The sequence below is a fragment of the Phocoena sinus genome, chromosome 5, assembly GCF_008692025.1.
Source record: "Phocoena sinus isolate mPhoSin1 chromosome 5, mPhoSin1.pri, whole genome shotgun sequence".
NCBI classification, from domain to species: domain Eukaryota; kingdom Metazoa; phylum Chordata; class Mammalia; order Artiodactyla; family Phocoenidae; genus Phocoena; species Phocoena sinus.
Genome location: NC_045767.1, coordinates 89944662 through 89961614, shown reverse-complemented (window position 1 = coordinate 89961614; position 16953 = coordinate 89944662). Strand labels below are relative to the sequence as shown.

At 37.4% G+C, this 16953-nt stretch overlaps 1 protein-coding gene across 3 annotated transcripts in view; it reads left to right on the top strand.

Moving 5' to 3' along the window:
• ADAMTS3 (ADAM metallopeptidase with thrombospondin type 1 motif 3) overlaps positions 1–16953 on the top strand; it is a 293136-nt gene that overhangs the window by 208402 nt on the left and 67781 nt on the right. For 2 of the 3 annotated variants that reach the window (XM_032633548.1, XM_032633549.1), the window contains one exon: positions 14362–14561. In XM_032633548.1, coding sequence (XP_032489439.1) covers positions 14362–14561 — 200 coding nt within the window. Of the gene's footprint in view, positions 1–8740; positions 8878–14361; positions 14562–16953 lie in introns of those variants that run through there. The other variant, XM_032633550.1, reaches the window with a different exon arrangement.

Here is a 16953-nt window from a genome sequence, read left to right as displayed (position 1 = left end):
TGCTGCCTGTAGTCTGGATTTCCCATCTGATATTTGAAGAAATTCAGCATTTATTGACCTTGATGACACTTCAGTGGTTAATGGTTTCACTCCATCTATGTTAATCTATCAAATATGTCATTCCTTACTTGGAGTTGAACATATAAATGTTAAGATTTCTTGCATTCAAATTGCAAAACGATCTTTAAAATCTAGAAAGATGAATTTAGATACAATCAGACCTAGTACACCAATGAATCGTCCTTGTTTCCCTTTTTTTTCACTTATCACAAGATGATTCCTTTTTTGAGTGAGTGATTTCATCCTGCTTGTTGTGGCCCTTGTTGTTGATTGTAAGGGGCAGCCCACAGTGAACCTGATTTACAGAATTTATTTCTTGCCTTCACTTCTGTAACATGACTTCCTAAAGTTCACCCCCAATTTTCTATCACCTAAATGTGTGTTTTTTAAACCTAGTTTGTAAATCTCTGAAAAACTCAGTGCAAAACATTTTCTTTTTTCATTCTTTTTTTTAATATAAATTTATTTATTTATTACTTATTTCTTGGCTGCATTGGGTCTTTGTTGCTGCGTGTGGCTTTCTCTAGTTGTGGATCTTCATTGCGGTGTGCGGTCTTCTCATTGCAGTGGCTTCTCTTGTTGCAGAGCACAGGCTCTAGGCACGTGGGCTCAGTAGTTGTGGCTCACAGGCTCTAGAGTGCAGGCTCAGTAGTAGTGGCGCACGGGCTTAGTTGCTCCATGGCATGTGGGATCTTCCTGGACCAGGGCTCAAACCCAGGCCCCCTGCATTGACAGGCGGATTCTTAACCACTGCGCCACCAGGGAAGCCTGCAAAACATTTTCAATGACTATGTCAAACATCATGTTGTTTGGACTGTAAGGCGATACCTATGTTAGCTAAGGTTTTAATTTTTTGAACTTGCTCCATGTTTGTGTTAAGTAATAAACAGATTTGGTGGGAGGGGGGTGCTACCCTTGGAAGACAGTTTCTTTCTGTAAACTTATTTACAGTGAATGCCTCTTGGCTCAGCCAGCTGGTAATGAACAAAGAAACTCATATCGTTTTATGAGAAAGGTGAATAGAATTTTTTTTTGAGATTTACTGAATACTGCTCAGCTTTCTCTCCCTTCATCTGATACTGTGTGCTGCAAGGACATATTCCAGGAGATTTAATATCTCATAAAAGTATGATTTTTGTATTAAAAGAGTGTTATCAGGGTGTTTACACTGAACATTTCACTACTACCCAACTTCCGTAAGTCCAATTAAATGTGTATAGAAAGTCAACTAAGGAAAGCTTAATGGCTATAGAAAATTCTAAGTCATGTTACAGAGTAACATGCCTGTAAATCCAAGTTTCTAAACCCCACCATATGTTCTTAGCAAAACCAAATTAAGTGAACTTCTACTCTTGGCCAAGGTGGAATAACAGAGACTGGATTTACCCTCCTGCTTTAAACATCCAGAAATGAACAAAATATATGAAACAATAGTTTGCAAGACACTAGCTATCTGGCAGTGAAGGACAGTGATCCCCAAGAGATGAGAAACAAATGCAGTGAGACTCAGCATTACCCCAGTTTACTGCCTGGAGGATTTCTAGTCTGAATCTCAGGGAAGGAGAACCCCGGCTGAGCCTGACAGAGTTGAGAAGCCACAGCTGAGTCTGGGAGTTGAAGGTGGACAGAATTCCCAGACTGAGTCTGTAGGAAGAGAGAGCTACACAGGGGTAAAACTCTGAAGATCTGAAGAGGTTCCCCTCTAGTGTTTAGTCGAGTCGTGATCAGCACATTACAGGTGAAGAAACTGCAAAGCTTGGGAAAAAACCATGCAAGAGGATTAGGGGAACAGTGCCCACACTTCCATAGGGCTGGGCTTAGTGCTTGTTCCCATGAGGCAGACTGGAGTATCTCATGGTTCACCCAGCACTGGATGGAGCATATGCAGAGGAATCTTGCCTCAGTAGTGGTGAGTAGCTCTAGATGGGCACTGCTCTGATCCTGCTTAATACATCTTAAAAACAAGACCTGAAAGGACCAAACTGTTTTTAAGTAAGTTAGCCACACCAAGAACAAAGCTCATGAAATTTGTAGGAATACAAAGATATTCAGCAGCCAAGAAGGTAAAATTCACTATGTCAGACATCTGATCAAAATTACCAAGTATGCAAAGATACAGGAAATTGCAGCCCAGAAGGATGATAAAAATCAGTCAGTCAAGACTGACAGAAATATTAGAATTCAAAGCATTAAATAGCTATTAAAACTATATTCCATAAGTTAAAAAAATAGAAGATAGAAAAATACCCCCAATTTTTTTCTTCCACATGATCAATACTAGCTGGAAGGATGTATTATGGGCATATATTTTTAAAAATGTAAATATAACAGAGTTTCTTTTCTCTAGCAAATTTTATTCCTTACACTAAGAATAGTTTTATTTTTAGCAAATAAGTGACTTTAGTGGAAATGCACTCTGGGAATGGCTCAACAATCTTATTCGAATGCCAAAAATGATATGTTATTAAATTTAACTTGGATGATATCTTTTGTGGGTTAGGAGTTGTACTATTCCATTCATAGTATTTGGTAACAAATATGGTTCTATTGTAAATTTGTCTTCAATATACAGTAATTATTATGGCTCAAATATACTGACTACATAAGATATAATTATGAAAAGTGACCTTCCATCTAAACATAGGTCAAAACTATTTGATCAGTATTATTCAAATGAACATAGCACTTTAGATAAAAACATGTTGAAAGACTATTTCTTCAATATTTAATGTTCTGATAATACACATTTTTAACTTTATATCTTTATAACTAAATTTTAAAAGAAAATTTATTGGAGGTAGCATAGTAAAATTTTGCTGCATCACAACAAAAAGGCATAAAGTGAATTTTTAATCACTTAGTATAAAATTCTGGTCTGTGTTATGGATGTGTAAATAGCTAAATAATCTAAATGTCACCTTTACTCAACCTTTTATAGGTTGTCTATAAAATCTGGAAACATAGATAATATTTTATCTTTCAGAGCAGAGACTGAAGATGTCCTTGACAATGTTCTGTATATTTGTTTGTACCTCCAGACTTTATGGACACTCGGTTCCTCTTTAAAGGTGAATGAGAAGATTTTTTTCTTATTGCGATAAATTACTAGACTTCTACATTGTTATGAAATATTTTATATCATAATGTAGGATCTCCTATAGTGTAGTACCTTTTTCCATGTACAAATATATTTAAATTGTGAATTGTACCCTTGATCAAGGATTTAGCAGCAGATTAATTATACATACGATCCATCATGTATGATCAAAAAAACCATAACAACAATAAGCAAATTCAATAATCTAAAATAGTGAAATGATGGCCCAATTATTAATTATGGAAATTTAGCCAGGAAGAAGATCCTCTAGCACTGCCTATTTATTTTATAGATAAGGAAACTGATGTGCAGATAAGTTTGACATCTTTCTCAAAATCATACAGATGGATCATAGCAAAGCTGGGCCTAGATCTCTGTTTTCTTTGTATTGTTTCGTTGCCTTATAACAAACACCAAGAACTTAGTGGCTTAAAACAGCCCTCATTTATTAGCTCGAAGGTCTTATAGATCAGAAACCAAGGTCACTGGACTGGGTTTAAAGCTTAGGGTATCACAAGGCCAAAATCAAGGTTCTAGACAGTTTGAACTCTGCTCTGGAGGCTCTGGGAAAGAAGGAATCCACTTCCAGGCTCATTCAGGTTGTTGGCAGAGTTTAGGTCCTTACTGTTGTGGGACTGAGGTCCCCATCTCCCTGCTGACTAGGGTTCAGTGTCAGCAACTGAAGACCTCTCTCTGGTCCTTGCACAGGCTGCGTCTGTCTTCAAAACCAGCAACGGCAAGTCATGTCATTCTCATGGTTCACATTCCAGAACTTCTCTCCTCCCCCTTTCTCTCAGCAAAAGCTCTCTGCTTTTAATGGCTCAGGAGGTCAGATCAGGGCCAACTGAATAACACCTTTGTCTCACAGTCAGCTGTGCATATAATGTAATCATATCTCATCAAATTCACAAGTTCTGGGGATCTTTGTGGGGCCATTTTAGAAAGTCTGCCTACCACACTCTGAATCTATTCTGACTTTCTTTGTGTTATACTCTACAAACTCATTCTGAAAGATCTACAATATACATATAAATTAAAGATTTACATATATGTATAAAAGTTTGCATGTATCTCACACAAATATAACTTTGATATTCATGTGGCCCCTTCCATTACTTTACAACATCTCTGTCCATTTTCTGCCTTCTTTTGAACATCTTCACTAAAAATTGTGCACACTTCACCTTGTCACTCTTATTCCTGTTTTATTCTTCTTACACTGCTTCATCATTCTTATCACTGGAATGTAAGTTCTATACGGGCAAGCTCCACATTTGATTTGTCCACTGCTGTATTCCCAAGTGCTTAGAACAGTGCCAGGTTAAGTAGCCCTGTTCTTTAATTATTTATCAGAAATAATAAATACTTAATGTTAATATTCATAGTTTGGCTCTAAGGACTTGTTTAAATTTTTATTAAATCATTCCATATACCCTTGGAGAAAAATTTAGTATGCTGAAGTAGAGTTTCTGGGGAAATTTGGGTAAAGAAATCCCTTTACCCTTAATAAAGTAGCATATAGGAGGCAACTGATAGAAGTAACTTGAGCTTTGAAACTGGCAGCTATGAAATGGAATTCTGTCTGTACTTTATGCAGTTGATTTTACTTAGAAAACTTTAACTTCTAGCAGTGTCAAATTAGTAGAATGTAATCTAGTAAATTGGGTGTAGGGACCGCTTCCTCTACTCTGATTTAGTAGAGGTGAACTACAAAAGCCATAAATAAAAAAGAATATAATTTAGTCAAGAGGAGGAGAAAAGTTCATTAGAATGCTATTAAATGTAGAGAGAAGTAAAATTTGAAAATTAGGGGCTTCCCTGGTTGTGCAGTGGTTGAGTGTCTGCCTGCCGATGCAGGGGACGCGGGTTCGTGCCCCGGTCCGGGAAGATCCCACATGCCACGGAGCGGCTGGGCCCGTGAGCCATGGCCGCTGAGCCTGTGCGTCCGGAGCCTGTGCTCCGCAACGGGAGAGGCCACAACAGTGAGAGACCCGCGTACCGCAAAAAAAAAAAAAAAAATTTGAAAATTAAAAACTGTACTGTCTTCCAGAATTAAACTATGATTTTACCTGAATAAGAGCAATGGAAGAAACAAACTAGAAAGTAGATCACTAGTAGAAAAGCCCTTAAATTTAAAATGATATAAAGAGAATAAAATAATTAATTTGGGAGATTTTTAATATGAACAGAATATATCATCCTTTTCAAGGGACTGTACAGCCCAAGAATAGTTTATTAAAGAGCGGGAAGGAAAAAGAGGAAAATCGATGACCGTAGCAGGAAGGACATAGATGGGTTTATTCATCAGGGTTCTTTTATTTTCAGTTGTTAGGAACTAACATCAAACTGTCTTCGGCAAGAATTTTTTTCGAAAGCAGTAAGAGAAGAAAATCAGGTGGTAATATTGTTTATTGACTCACAAAACCGAAAAGATCAAAAGAATGGTTGAATTCAGAGGCTTGGAGTCATCACTGGAACAGAACTATTCTTTCCATTAATAATCTTCACTTTCCTCTTCTTGCATTAACCTTAGACCAACAACTGTCCCGAGCTTTCCCCAAGCACCTTCACTGTTATATTCTGCCAGTTTCAAGCTCAGTAGAGAGAACTTCTCTTCCCTAGTAGTTCCAAATAAAATGGTCCTAGATCATAGTTTCATTGTCATGAGTTAGGCCATCTGCCTATCCAATTACTAGAGTCAAGGAAATGGAATACAGTACTTGGCCCTGCCTGGGTCGATGCCCACTGCTAGAGCTGAGTGTCTAGGGGTGGAGTGGGGAAGTGAAGGCAGGAGGGTGTAGGTCATTGTACCTACATGAACTGCCTGGAGAAAGGCAGAAGCCCCACACCTAGATTTGCCAGATTTAGCAACTAAAAATGCAGGATTCTCATTTAAATTTGAAGTTCAGGTAAACATGGAAGAAGTTTTTAGTATTAGGTAGGTCCCATGATAATATTTGGGACATACTTATAGTAAAAAAAATTGTTGTTTATCTGACATTTGAATTGAACAGAAAATACTGTACTTTGTCTGACAACCCTGCCCACACCCAGACATTTCAGTGATTTATTCAAGAAACGGTTGGAATGGGGCTGAGCAAGCATCAGTGATGAGTCCACTACTATACGAACGAAGGACTGAATGTCAACAGCCATCTCCGGAGCAAAAGAAGGCAGAAGTGATCTGTAGGCAAGCAGATTACAATAAGAGAAATGAAACATAAAATGCATGAATGCAAACTAAGATAGAGTAAAAGAGACCAATGGAAGACTGTTACTAGGGATTGTGGGAAGAGGAGGACTTATAAAGGAGGATTCAGGGGCTTCCCTGGTGGCGCAGCGGTTGAGAGTCCGCCTGCCGATGCAGGGGACATGGGTTCGTGCCCCGGTCCGGGAAGATCCCACATGCCGCAGAGCGGCTGGGCCCGTGAGCCATGGCTGCTGAGCCTGCGCGTCCGGAGCCTGTGCTCCGCAATGGGAGAGGCCACAGCAATGAGGGGCCCGCGTACCCACCCCCCCAAAAAAAGGGGGATTCAGCAATGTGAGTTGCCTGTGCAGTTTCCATTTCCCCTCTTTTATTTCAAGGCCTTCCCCCTTCATCTTTTTAAATAGGATCTCCGTACTATTCATGAACCCACACTTTTCCTAAACATGTACTTCAGAGGAGGCTGGCTTCAGTTACAGAAGTTGATTTCTGACTGGAATAAGGCATGTGTGAGTTCAGTTATCTTTGAATGATTTTTACATGGCCTTGTGATTCAGTTCAGGCCACTGAAACACGTAGTTAAATGTACCAGAGGGCTTCTAGGAAAGATTTTTGCCTACTTTTAAGAAAGACATGCAAAAGAGGTACAATTTGTGGTACCTGGCTCTGATGCTGGAATTGGTGCAGCCATTCTGAAATAATCAAAGAAGTGAATTGGAAGACAAAGCAGGATATGAAAAGATGGAAAGAAGTGTGTACCTGATCTATTGATGAACTGATTAGCCCAGGAATCACCCTACCTCTGGACCTCTTGTAGTGCAAATTAATATATTTCCTGATTGTTTAAGACACTTTAAATAAAGTTTTCTTTATTTGCAGCTAAAAACGTTCTAACTGACATATAGGAGATTGTTATAACAGTCAGGATTTTCTATATATTGGACGATGAAGTGACCTTTCTATTTTGTTCATTTGCTAATGATCACGAATTCAAAGCATGAAAACATTGGGTTTTTTTACTTAAAAAGTAAGACGTTTTCCGTTTAAAAATGCCATATGCTACCCCTTAGAGTAGTCAGTGAAAACAAAAGCAAACGTGTACTTTAGAATTAGAACTATTGGGGAAAAGAAATCACGGAAACTAATATTCATTCAATGGTAATGTCTTTTTTTAAGAAGAGCAACAGTTACTTAATGAAACTTCAAAATTGGCATCATAAATTGGCCTGAATATAGTTCTTTGAACTATCACTATGGAATTTCCCAGTTCGTGAAGGATTCAGCTGCTTTTCAAAAAAACATTTTATTAATCTTGGTATAATGGTGCCCCCATATGTGTGGAGATGCTGTTACTGTATCTTTTTGGAATCACAACAATATAAATTTATTTAAATTATATCAATGGAAAAATCACTGTCCAATGGTACAAACAGGTCAAAACAATTACTTAAGTTAACTCTTCTCTGTTTCTGACCTTAACAGATGACATGTGTTGGATTTTATGCCTATTTTTAGCTCTGATCTTAGGATCTCCACCTACCATTGGAAAATCCAGCTGGCATTCCAGTCACTTCATTTTCACGGCAGGAGTCTGTTCATGAAGAATGCCAAATTTCTACATATAGATTCATTCTGTGTTTATTGTTACTGCAAAACATTTTTTCCCTCATTTTCTGAAGTAGATGCACTACAGAGAAAGCTGCTGAGGGACATTTTGGTAAAGTGAATCTTACTTTATCATTCTCTTATTAACATGAAATTAATTTGCATTCCCAAAGGGAGTAGGAGAGCAGGGGGAATCTACACAATAAAATTAAATATTGTCAATGTCATATCTATTAAGACTAGATTCAGTGACATATAAAAGAAAACCCAAACATGTTCTAAACAGGATGGAAGTGCTATCCTCCATAGTACTTTGTGTAACGAAGTCGGTTCCAGGGCTGGGATGCCAGCTCCACAGTCACCTTGGGGTCAGATCCCTTCTTTATAGCTATTCTACCAAACTAAGCACATGCCTTGAATCCAGGCTTACCTCAAAGAACTCTCGATATCATGACCAAGGTCCAGGCAGCTGGAAGGACTAATAAGTGAAGGACTAGAGATGTGTGGTCCTTAGTCACAAGGGAGTCTGCGAATGACTTTTAACTGGGTTTATTTCTACCTCACATAGAATGACAGTCTATTCCTTAGGCATAACAGAATGGATGTAGGGTAGATGCTTCTGTCACATTTCCTATCACAGTATGCTTAAGATTGTATTCCAACCTCAAATGTATCTCTATCAGTTTCAGAATTTGATCAGAACTTGTACCTTTCCAATTTTAAGTTTGTCTCCTGTCATTTTTTAACCATAGGAACTTTTTCTGGGATGAGAAGTGATTTCACCAATCTACACTTAGATTTCCTGTAAATGTAATTAAGCATGTAAACCTGCCATATTCCATCCTGAAAATGTCTTAGACCCAAGTGTTATAAATTAGCAAAATGAATTATATTCTACTTTATCTATTTGGTAAGTTCAAAATTCTGATTTAACACTATATCCTATCTTTAACTCTAAAAATAACTATATTTACTGTGACTTGATTGGTCACCTGTTTGCCCCCAAACATTTCATATTTTCTGTAAAAACAGGCTTTATAGTAAAATCATTATTTTTCTGAAAGTGCCTTTATAGCCATTGGGAAGCTACGGGGTACAAAAATGGGTACAATCAAAATGTTTCCAAAATATTAATTAATTCTCATCAGTAACTTCTAAGGTAAGTTTCCAAAACATACATTTCCCAAATAGTTTGAAAAACAGAAAACTCACTCTAAGTGCTAAGGGGATTGCCTTTGATATTTCTGTGAAGCTTGAAAAGTACCCTAAGCATCAGTCTTTTGGAGTGAAGCATGGGGAATAAGTAGCACACTATACTTATTGCAAGGCCTTATTTATTGATTGATATATTTTAAGATGCTCAGTTTTCCTGCTAATTCTGTTATCACATCAATCAATCTCTGCTGTCCAACTCAGCTACAGCCTTTCAAATCACCTTGAATGCACTTACTTAGCAGGATGCCAACAGTGTGTCAAAGAGATCCATAGTTTGCGACACCCAACACAAAATGTCACTCTGCTTTCACTTCTTGAACTTGCCTATTGACTTCTCTGTGATTCTTCAGTCCTTAAAGCAGAAAACAGATCTGATAGGGAGTGTTTGGACATGATTAACATGATATTCACCTTTAAGTGTTCTTATTCCTATACTTATGGGGGCACAGAGAGAATGGTAGAAGTAGACACAGAATTAGAATTACACATATTTTGTCAAAGTGTGTGCCTGCTTTTAAACTCTGAAGCTTTGGAAAGGTGTGAACTATTACTAAAAGGCATGTTCTAATACCCTGATTAGGTCCGTTTAAAGTAGAACTTGTGGAAGTGATTTAAGCCAATATAATTGTTTGTGACTACATGATACAAATTCAGCTTCATTCTGAACATAAATCTGGTACAACCATGTGGTTCCCAGAGTTAACAACTAAAGAGTTCTTAATCTTCTCAGGATCTACCATTTATTGAGTGGGTACTCAATAAATATGCACTGAGTGACGATCAGTGCCATCTATAAGCTCTTTCCAATTTGATATTAGATTTTTAACCTACTAAGCAAGTTTGTCTCATTGGATTTAATCCTAATTTTAACTGAAAGTAAGCATGCTAGATTCTTCTCTGCTTTATCTACTTTGTGCTCTTCATGAGATATTGTTACCCTCATTCTTTCTAAAATTATCAGCAATTCAGATTTTCCTTTATTAATTCCAGATTTTTTCTCACCTCTATTTTAAAAGAACTATAGCCATTTGATATGTGACATATAAAATAAAATGTAGGAAGCTTTAAAAGGTATAGAAAACTTACCATAATGGGAAATCAGCAGCATCATCATAGCAGTAGTAATAGCAGTAAGTACAGTTTGTTGAGCACTTATATCTAAGCACTGTGTACAGTGTTTTTACTAATATTAATTATATAATCACAACAACTCTGCAAAGGAGGTATTATTATCCCATTTTACAGATGAGAAAACTGAGGCTCAGAGAGGTTAGGCATCTTAAGTAAAATCACACTTCTAGGGTGTGACACTGCCAGGATTTGAAGCCAGGTATATCTGATTACAAAGCTTGTGAACATTATATCGTAAAGTATGTATACTGCGAAAAATTCATTATGAATGAAGATATTTCACAGCCTCAGACCTATTTGTTAATTAATAGGGACGTATATAAATAAAACGTACCAGAAGTTATTCCACCACTGTCTTTTTTTCAAATGTTTGACATTGCCCACTTTAGGAATCACAGAAGAGAACACTATATGGCACAGGAGGAAATAGGGACAGAAGTATTCTTTTTTTTTTTAACATCTTTATTGGAGTATAATTGCTTTACAATGGTGTGTTAGTTTCTGCTTTATAACAAAGTGAATCAGCTATACATATACATATATCCCCATATCTCCTCCCTCTTGCGTCTCCCTCCCACCCTTCTTATCCCACCCCTCTAGGTGGTCACAAAGCACCGAGCTGATCTCCCTGTGTTATGCAGCTGCTTCCCGCTAGCTAGCTATTTTGCTTTTGGTAGTGTATATATGTCAATGCCACTCTCTACCTTCGTCCCAGCTTACTCTTCCGATTCTCCGTGTCCTCAAGTCCATTCTCTACGTCTGCGTCTTTATTCCTGTCCTGCCCCTACGTTCTTCAGAAACATTTTTTAAAAAATATTCCATATATATGTGTTAGCACACGGTATTTGTTTTTCTTTTTTTGACTTACTTCACTCTGTATGACAGACTCTAGGTCCATCCACCTCACAGCAACTAACTCAATTTCATTTCTTTTTATGGCTGAGTAATATTCCATTGTATATATGTGCCACATCTTCTTTATCCATTTATCTGTCAATGGATGCTTAGGTTGCTTCCATGTCCTAGCTATTGTAAATAGAGCTGCAATGAGCATTGTGGTACATGACTCTTTCTGAATTATGGTTTTCTCAGGGTATATGCCCAGTAGTGGGATTGCTGGGTCATATGGTAGTTCTATTTTTAGTTTTTTAAGGAACCTACATACTGTTCTCCATAGTGGCTGTATCAATTTACATTCCCACCAACAGTGCAAGAGGGTTCCCTTTTCTCCACACCCTTTCCAGCATTCATTGTTTGTAGATTTTTTGATGATGGCCATTCTGACTGGTGTGAAGTCATAATTCATTGTAGTTTTGATTTGCATTTCTCTAATGATTAGTGATGTTGAGCATCCTTTCATGTGTTTGTTGGCAATCTGTATATCTTCTTTGGAGAGATATACCATGTTCTTGGATTGGAAGAATCAACATTGTGAAAATGATTATACTACCCAAAGCAATCTACAGTTTCAGTGTAATCTCTATCAAACTACCAATGGCATTTTTTACAGAACTAGAACAAATATATTTCACAATTTGTATGGAAACACAAAAGACCCTGAACAGCCAAAGCAATCTTGAGAAAGAAAAACGGAGCTGGAGGAATCAGACTCCCTGACTTCAGACTATACTACAAAGCTACAGTAATCAAGACAGTATGACACTGGCACAAAAACAGAACAATAGATCAATGGAACAGGATAGAAAGCCCAGAGATAAACCCACGCACATATGGTTACCTTATTTTTGATAAAGGAAGCAAGAATATACAGTGGAGAAAAGACAGCCTCTTCAGTAAGTGGTGCTGGGAAAACTGGACAGCTACATGTAAAAGAATGAAATTAGAACACTCCCTAACACCATACACAAAAATAAACTCAAAATGGATTAAAGACCTAAATGTAAGAAGTATTCTTGATTGAATGAAAGCAATGGTTGAAAGAAAAAGACGTCCTTCTTCCTTCTCAGGTTCCTCATGCAATGAAAAAATAGATTCGCTTACCAAAAAACCACCTATTTTAGGAGGGATGCAAAGGTCAAACCAAAGTTATCTTAGAGCAAGATGAACTGTCCTTCTGAAATAAGTATTCAGCCTTCTTCATGCATGCATCAGACTTAATGACATGATGACATTGCTAGTATATTTGCATTGGATACTGCCACTGAGAGTTCTGCCAAAAAGAGCCATTTTTAGAACTGGGAGCTCATGTATGAATTTCCTATTTGTACGCTAGCTATCACAACCTTTCACATTCTCAAGTGTGTGAAGAGACTGAGGTTGAATAGTAAAGCTGTTTGCAGGTGTAGTCTCTTGCCCTCAGTGTGGGTTTACAGCTCTTAAAAACAGCTTTTAAGGAAAGATTTCTGTTTGATGTGGATGGTGGTGAGAGTTATTTACTTATTGTAGAGCCAATGTGATTCCCTGATGAGCAGAAAAATCCCAGTTAATGATCTAGCATTTGGGCTTGGGTCAAAGTAAATTACAGTATAGCTTTCAAACCTGAGTAGTCATATTCAGAGGCTGTGCCCATACTTGTAGGGGAGGGTGCTGGTGTTTCTCTATATTTTTTAAAAGTGGAAAGGGTATGAGTGAGATCTTTACTTCTACTACTTCTAGTCCCATGTGGCTAGGGCTTGATCATCAATCTTCTTGACCAAGAGACACTGCTTTTTCCCCCTCAACTTTATTAACACCACAAAGATGGAGAGGGAAATGCCTATTCATTAATGTCAGACATTGCTTCAAATGGCTTACAGGCCTCAGTACAACACTAAATAAGCCTCCATATAAAGCATGAGTCAGAATTGGTTCTGTCAGACTTCTTTTTAGATATGTGATTGTTTTAGTCATCAAGACAGTATGTAAAATAAAATCCTTTCCAGGTTTTATATATTTGAAATGGGAATGAGTATTCTTTCAGTTCTGTACCTGCAGTTTTGATTAATAACTTTTATTTTAGTATTCAAATAACATATTTTATTTTTTAATTCACCAAAGCATTTTCTTCACCAAAACTATGGTAATCTGAATCTAGGTAGTTAGATAATCTAGATAACTGGAACCTGAGAATGCCTCTCACTCTCTTTCTCTCCAGGTAGATAGATAGACAGATAGGTAGGTAGATAGATAGATAGATAGATAGCAGGTAGATAGATAGATAGATAGCAAGCAGGTACATAGATAGATACATAGATGATCTAGAGATATATATGTACATGTATATCTCTATATCTCTCTCTGTGTATCTATGTATATGTATATCTGCTTGGAAAGTAAAAATAATTAAGTTCCTTCCACAGCATAAAATAGTTTATACTTTTATATTCTTCTGTTATAGGTAATTTTCTGACTGAATTTTTACTTTGGTATCTCACAGATTCAGATATACAGCTATCGAAATGGCCTGCTATCCAGATGATGGCCAATACAAACGTGGAAGACCTATATTGTCTGCCTAGCAGCATTCACTATAAAACGACACTCATAAGAAACAAAGTAATATATGGTCACTGATAATCATACCACTAAATGCTGTTTGTTGTGTCGCCATGCTATAATTTGATTTTTAAGTTAAGGCTACTTGAAAAAGAAGCAGTTTAGATTTATGTGATACAAATTCCACACTCCATAATTAAAGTAACTTAACCACTGTAAACTTATCAAGCTGTGAACTTTAAATTTATAGTCTCCGTTTATTTAATAGCTACTTAGCCCACGTATGTTCTGCACCCTTTGGCTCTGCACTGAGGATACAGCTGGAGGAAGACTAAATACTCTGTCCCTCCTGGAACAGTCGGTCTGGCTGGTGGCACTGCTTTCTATGCAGTAATATTATTTTGCCCTCAGTGTTGCTGTTCTGTGTTGAATTTATAGGAGGTCTATCTGAACACATGCACTTGCACATTATTTAAGGAATAAACTGAAAAGCTACATCTTGGTGACTATGGATGATAATTGTAGTTCCCCAAGAAGATCTTTTTTTGTAAGAAGTTACTAGAAGGCCCATTGGGGAAACTGAAATGCCTGGGTTCCTTTTGTTTCTTAATAGAATCGGATCTGGAAGGCCTTGATGATCTAGGTACTGTTTACAGCAACATTGACCAGCAGCTGAATGAAGCCATGAGGCGACGCAGACACGCGGGAGAAAACGATTACAACATCGAGGTGCTGCTGGGAGTGGATGACTCTGTGGTCCGTTTCCACGGCAAGGAGCACGTCCAAAACTACCTCCTCACCCTGATGAACATTGTGAGTAGTGACTCCTTTTTGAGGTTTTTTTGATCTTTGAATTCACTTCCCTTGTTTTGCTAGAGCCTTTTGGAAACCTCTGTGACGTCTCCCATGACTGCGCCCCACATCCAAAATGTGTCCATAACTGCATTCAATTCAAATATTGATCTACATATTTAACATACAAGATAGTTCTTTCCAGCATCATTTTGCATCCCAGGATGATGAGGAATTATTTAGGCCTGCTAACTCTGTGTGGATGCTTATTGTTAGAGCTATTGAATAGAGCAATGTTTTTCAACATTACAATTGAAGGTAATATATGTACAAAGCACAGTCAGCTCTTGGCACAAGTGCTGCCCTGGAAGTTATAAAGGACTCTTTTTAAGTTTGTTCTTTATGTCTCCTTTATTAGCCTTACTCTTGTCCAGAGGAAATTTAGTCAGTATTCTCATACTGGTGTTCTTTTTTCCTTGTGAACTGGCAGAGAGCAGTTGAGGAGAAATAATATATAAATCATCTACTTCTAAAAGATAATTGAGACTGTAGTATACTTTATTTTATATGCTTTATTTTCTAGACTTGTAAAATACATATTGTATTGACCTGGCAAATTTAGTACCCAAGCCTATTCTCTCTTTCAGCTTTTTGACTTTTAATGTAATTCTTTGGGTATTTTACCTTCTTTTTTTCCATGCTTAAAATTAGATTTCCAGCAAATATACTGGGGAAGAAAAATTATTAGTTTTACTTATCATGAGTTTATTCATCCTAATACTGATGCCAATATATTAAAAATATATTTTGTTCATTGAGATGCCAATGTATAAAATTCTACACATACCATGTCTCTGTGAAATGGAAAATGCGTATAGAAACTCAGACACATTTTTATTTGTTCATTGGCACTAATTCCCATTATGAAGACTGATTATCACGCAGAAAACAAATTCCTGTGGAGATGCTGTTTTTACTTGCATTATGCATTGTGCCCCTGGGCTGCTTTCTCCTACCACTAGCGAGGCAGTCAATCAGGATAGACCTAGACCCTAAGGGGTGCTCAGACCTACAGGAGGCTCTTGGAGTAATGCAACTGAGACTCAATACGGTCCTTGGCCTCACAGTACTTATAATTTAGTCAAGGATAAAAAAAGATGCAAAACAATGCAAAGGTTGAGCGATAAAAGGCATGCTATTGTTAAAATATATCAGGAGGCACTGCATTATAAATTCTTCAAGACTTTAGAGGGAGCAACAGTCATCAAGTTGTGAAGTGTTGAGAGTATTAAACTGGGACTTAGAGGAGGCAGAGGCGTTACCTCTAGCTCTGTACCTGGTTGACTTCGTGACCTTAGATATTCATGTCCCTTCCTGGGGTTTAGTTTCTGTATTCATAAAATTGAAAGACTGTACAAGATGCTCGCTATTTCTCTAATTTATCAGGAAGCTGGAGGTTAAATTGGGTCTTTAGGGCTTTGTTTTCGGGGTTTTTTTCATTTGTTTTCTTTAGTTTTTTAAAGGGCACATGGAATTGTAAAGGTTTTCTAGGTAGACTCCATTGACAAGAAAGTAGAAATGAATATAGTATATGCACCAGACAGTAAGCTTAGATGTCAAGGAACAAAGTGCTGCAGTTTTGGTTTTATAACCATCGAAAAAGGACTTTTGTTTTTAATACCATTAAATAGATTAAGTAATAGGCTGAGTCTCTGGCTCAAATACTAGAAATTATTCTAAAGCTAATTGAGCATCAGAGAATGGAACTGGAAAAGAGAAAATAATTTTTCAAACTTAATAAGTTCATTGCATCTGAAGTAATTAATGTACGTAGAGGTCTTGAGGAGATAATAATAATGGTCCCCCCTTCCCTTCCCAAGTTTAGAGCCAACTGAAAGATATGGTGAACAGACAGATGGAGAATAAATAGTTTTATTATTTATAAGGGCTGAATTGCATGTGACTTAAATTTATAGGCACAAAGATTTTTCTTATTCTAAATCAGTGATTCTCAGTAGAGAGCACTTTGTCCCAGCCCCTTCCATCAGGGATATTTGGCAATGTTTGGAGACATTTTTGGTTGTCATAACTGGGAAGGGATGCTACTGCCACTAGTAGGAGATGCCAGGGGTGCTGCTAAACCACCTACAACACAAGGGCAGCCCTACACAATAAAGGAATATGAATTATCCAGTCTAAAACGTCAACAATGCTAAGGTTTAGAAACCTTGTTCTAAATTAGACAATCTTACTCACAACCCCCCATCTCTATCTGACTGGATAATTTCAGGTCTCCTTTATAGGACAGGTAGAGAGCTTTAAGCATGACAGATAGAAGACTGAATCTCTTTCTTTCCTCCCCCCCCCCATTGCCCTATTGTAGACTGTTAGATCTATAGCACTGAGATGAGCA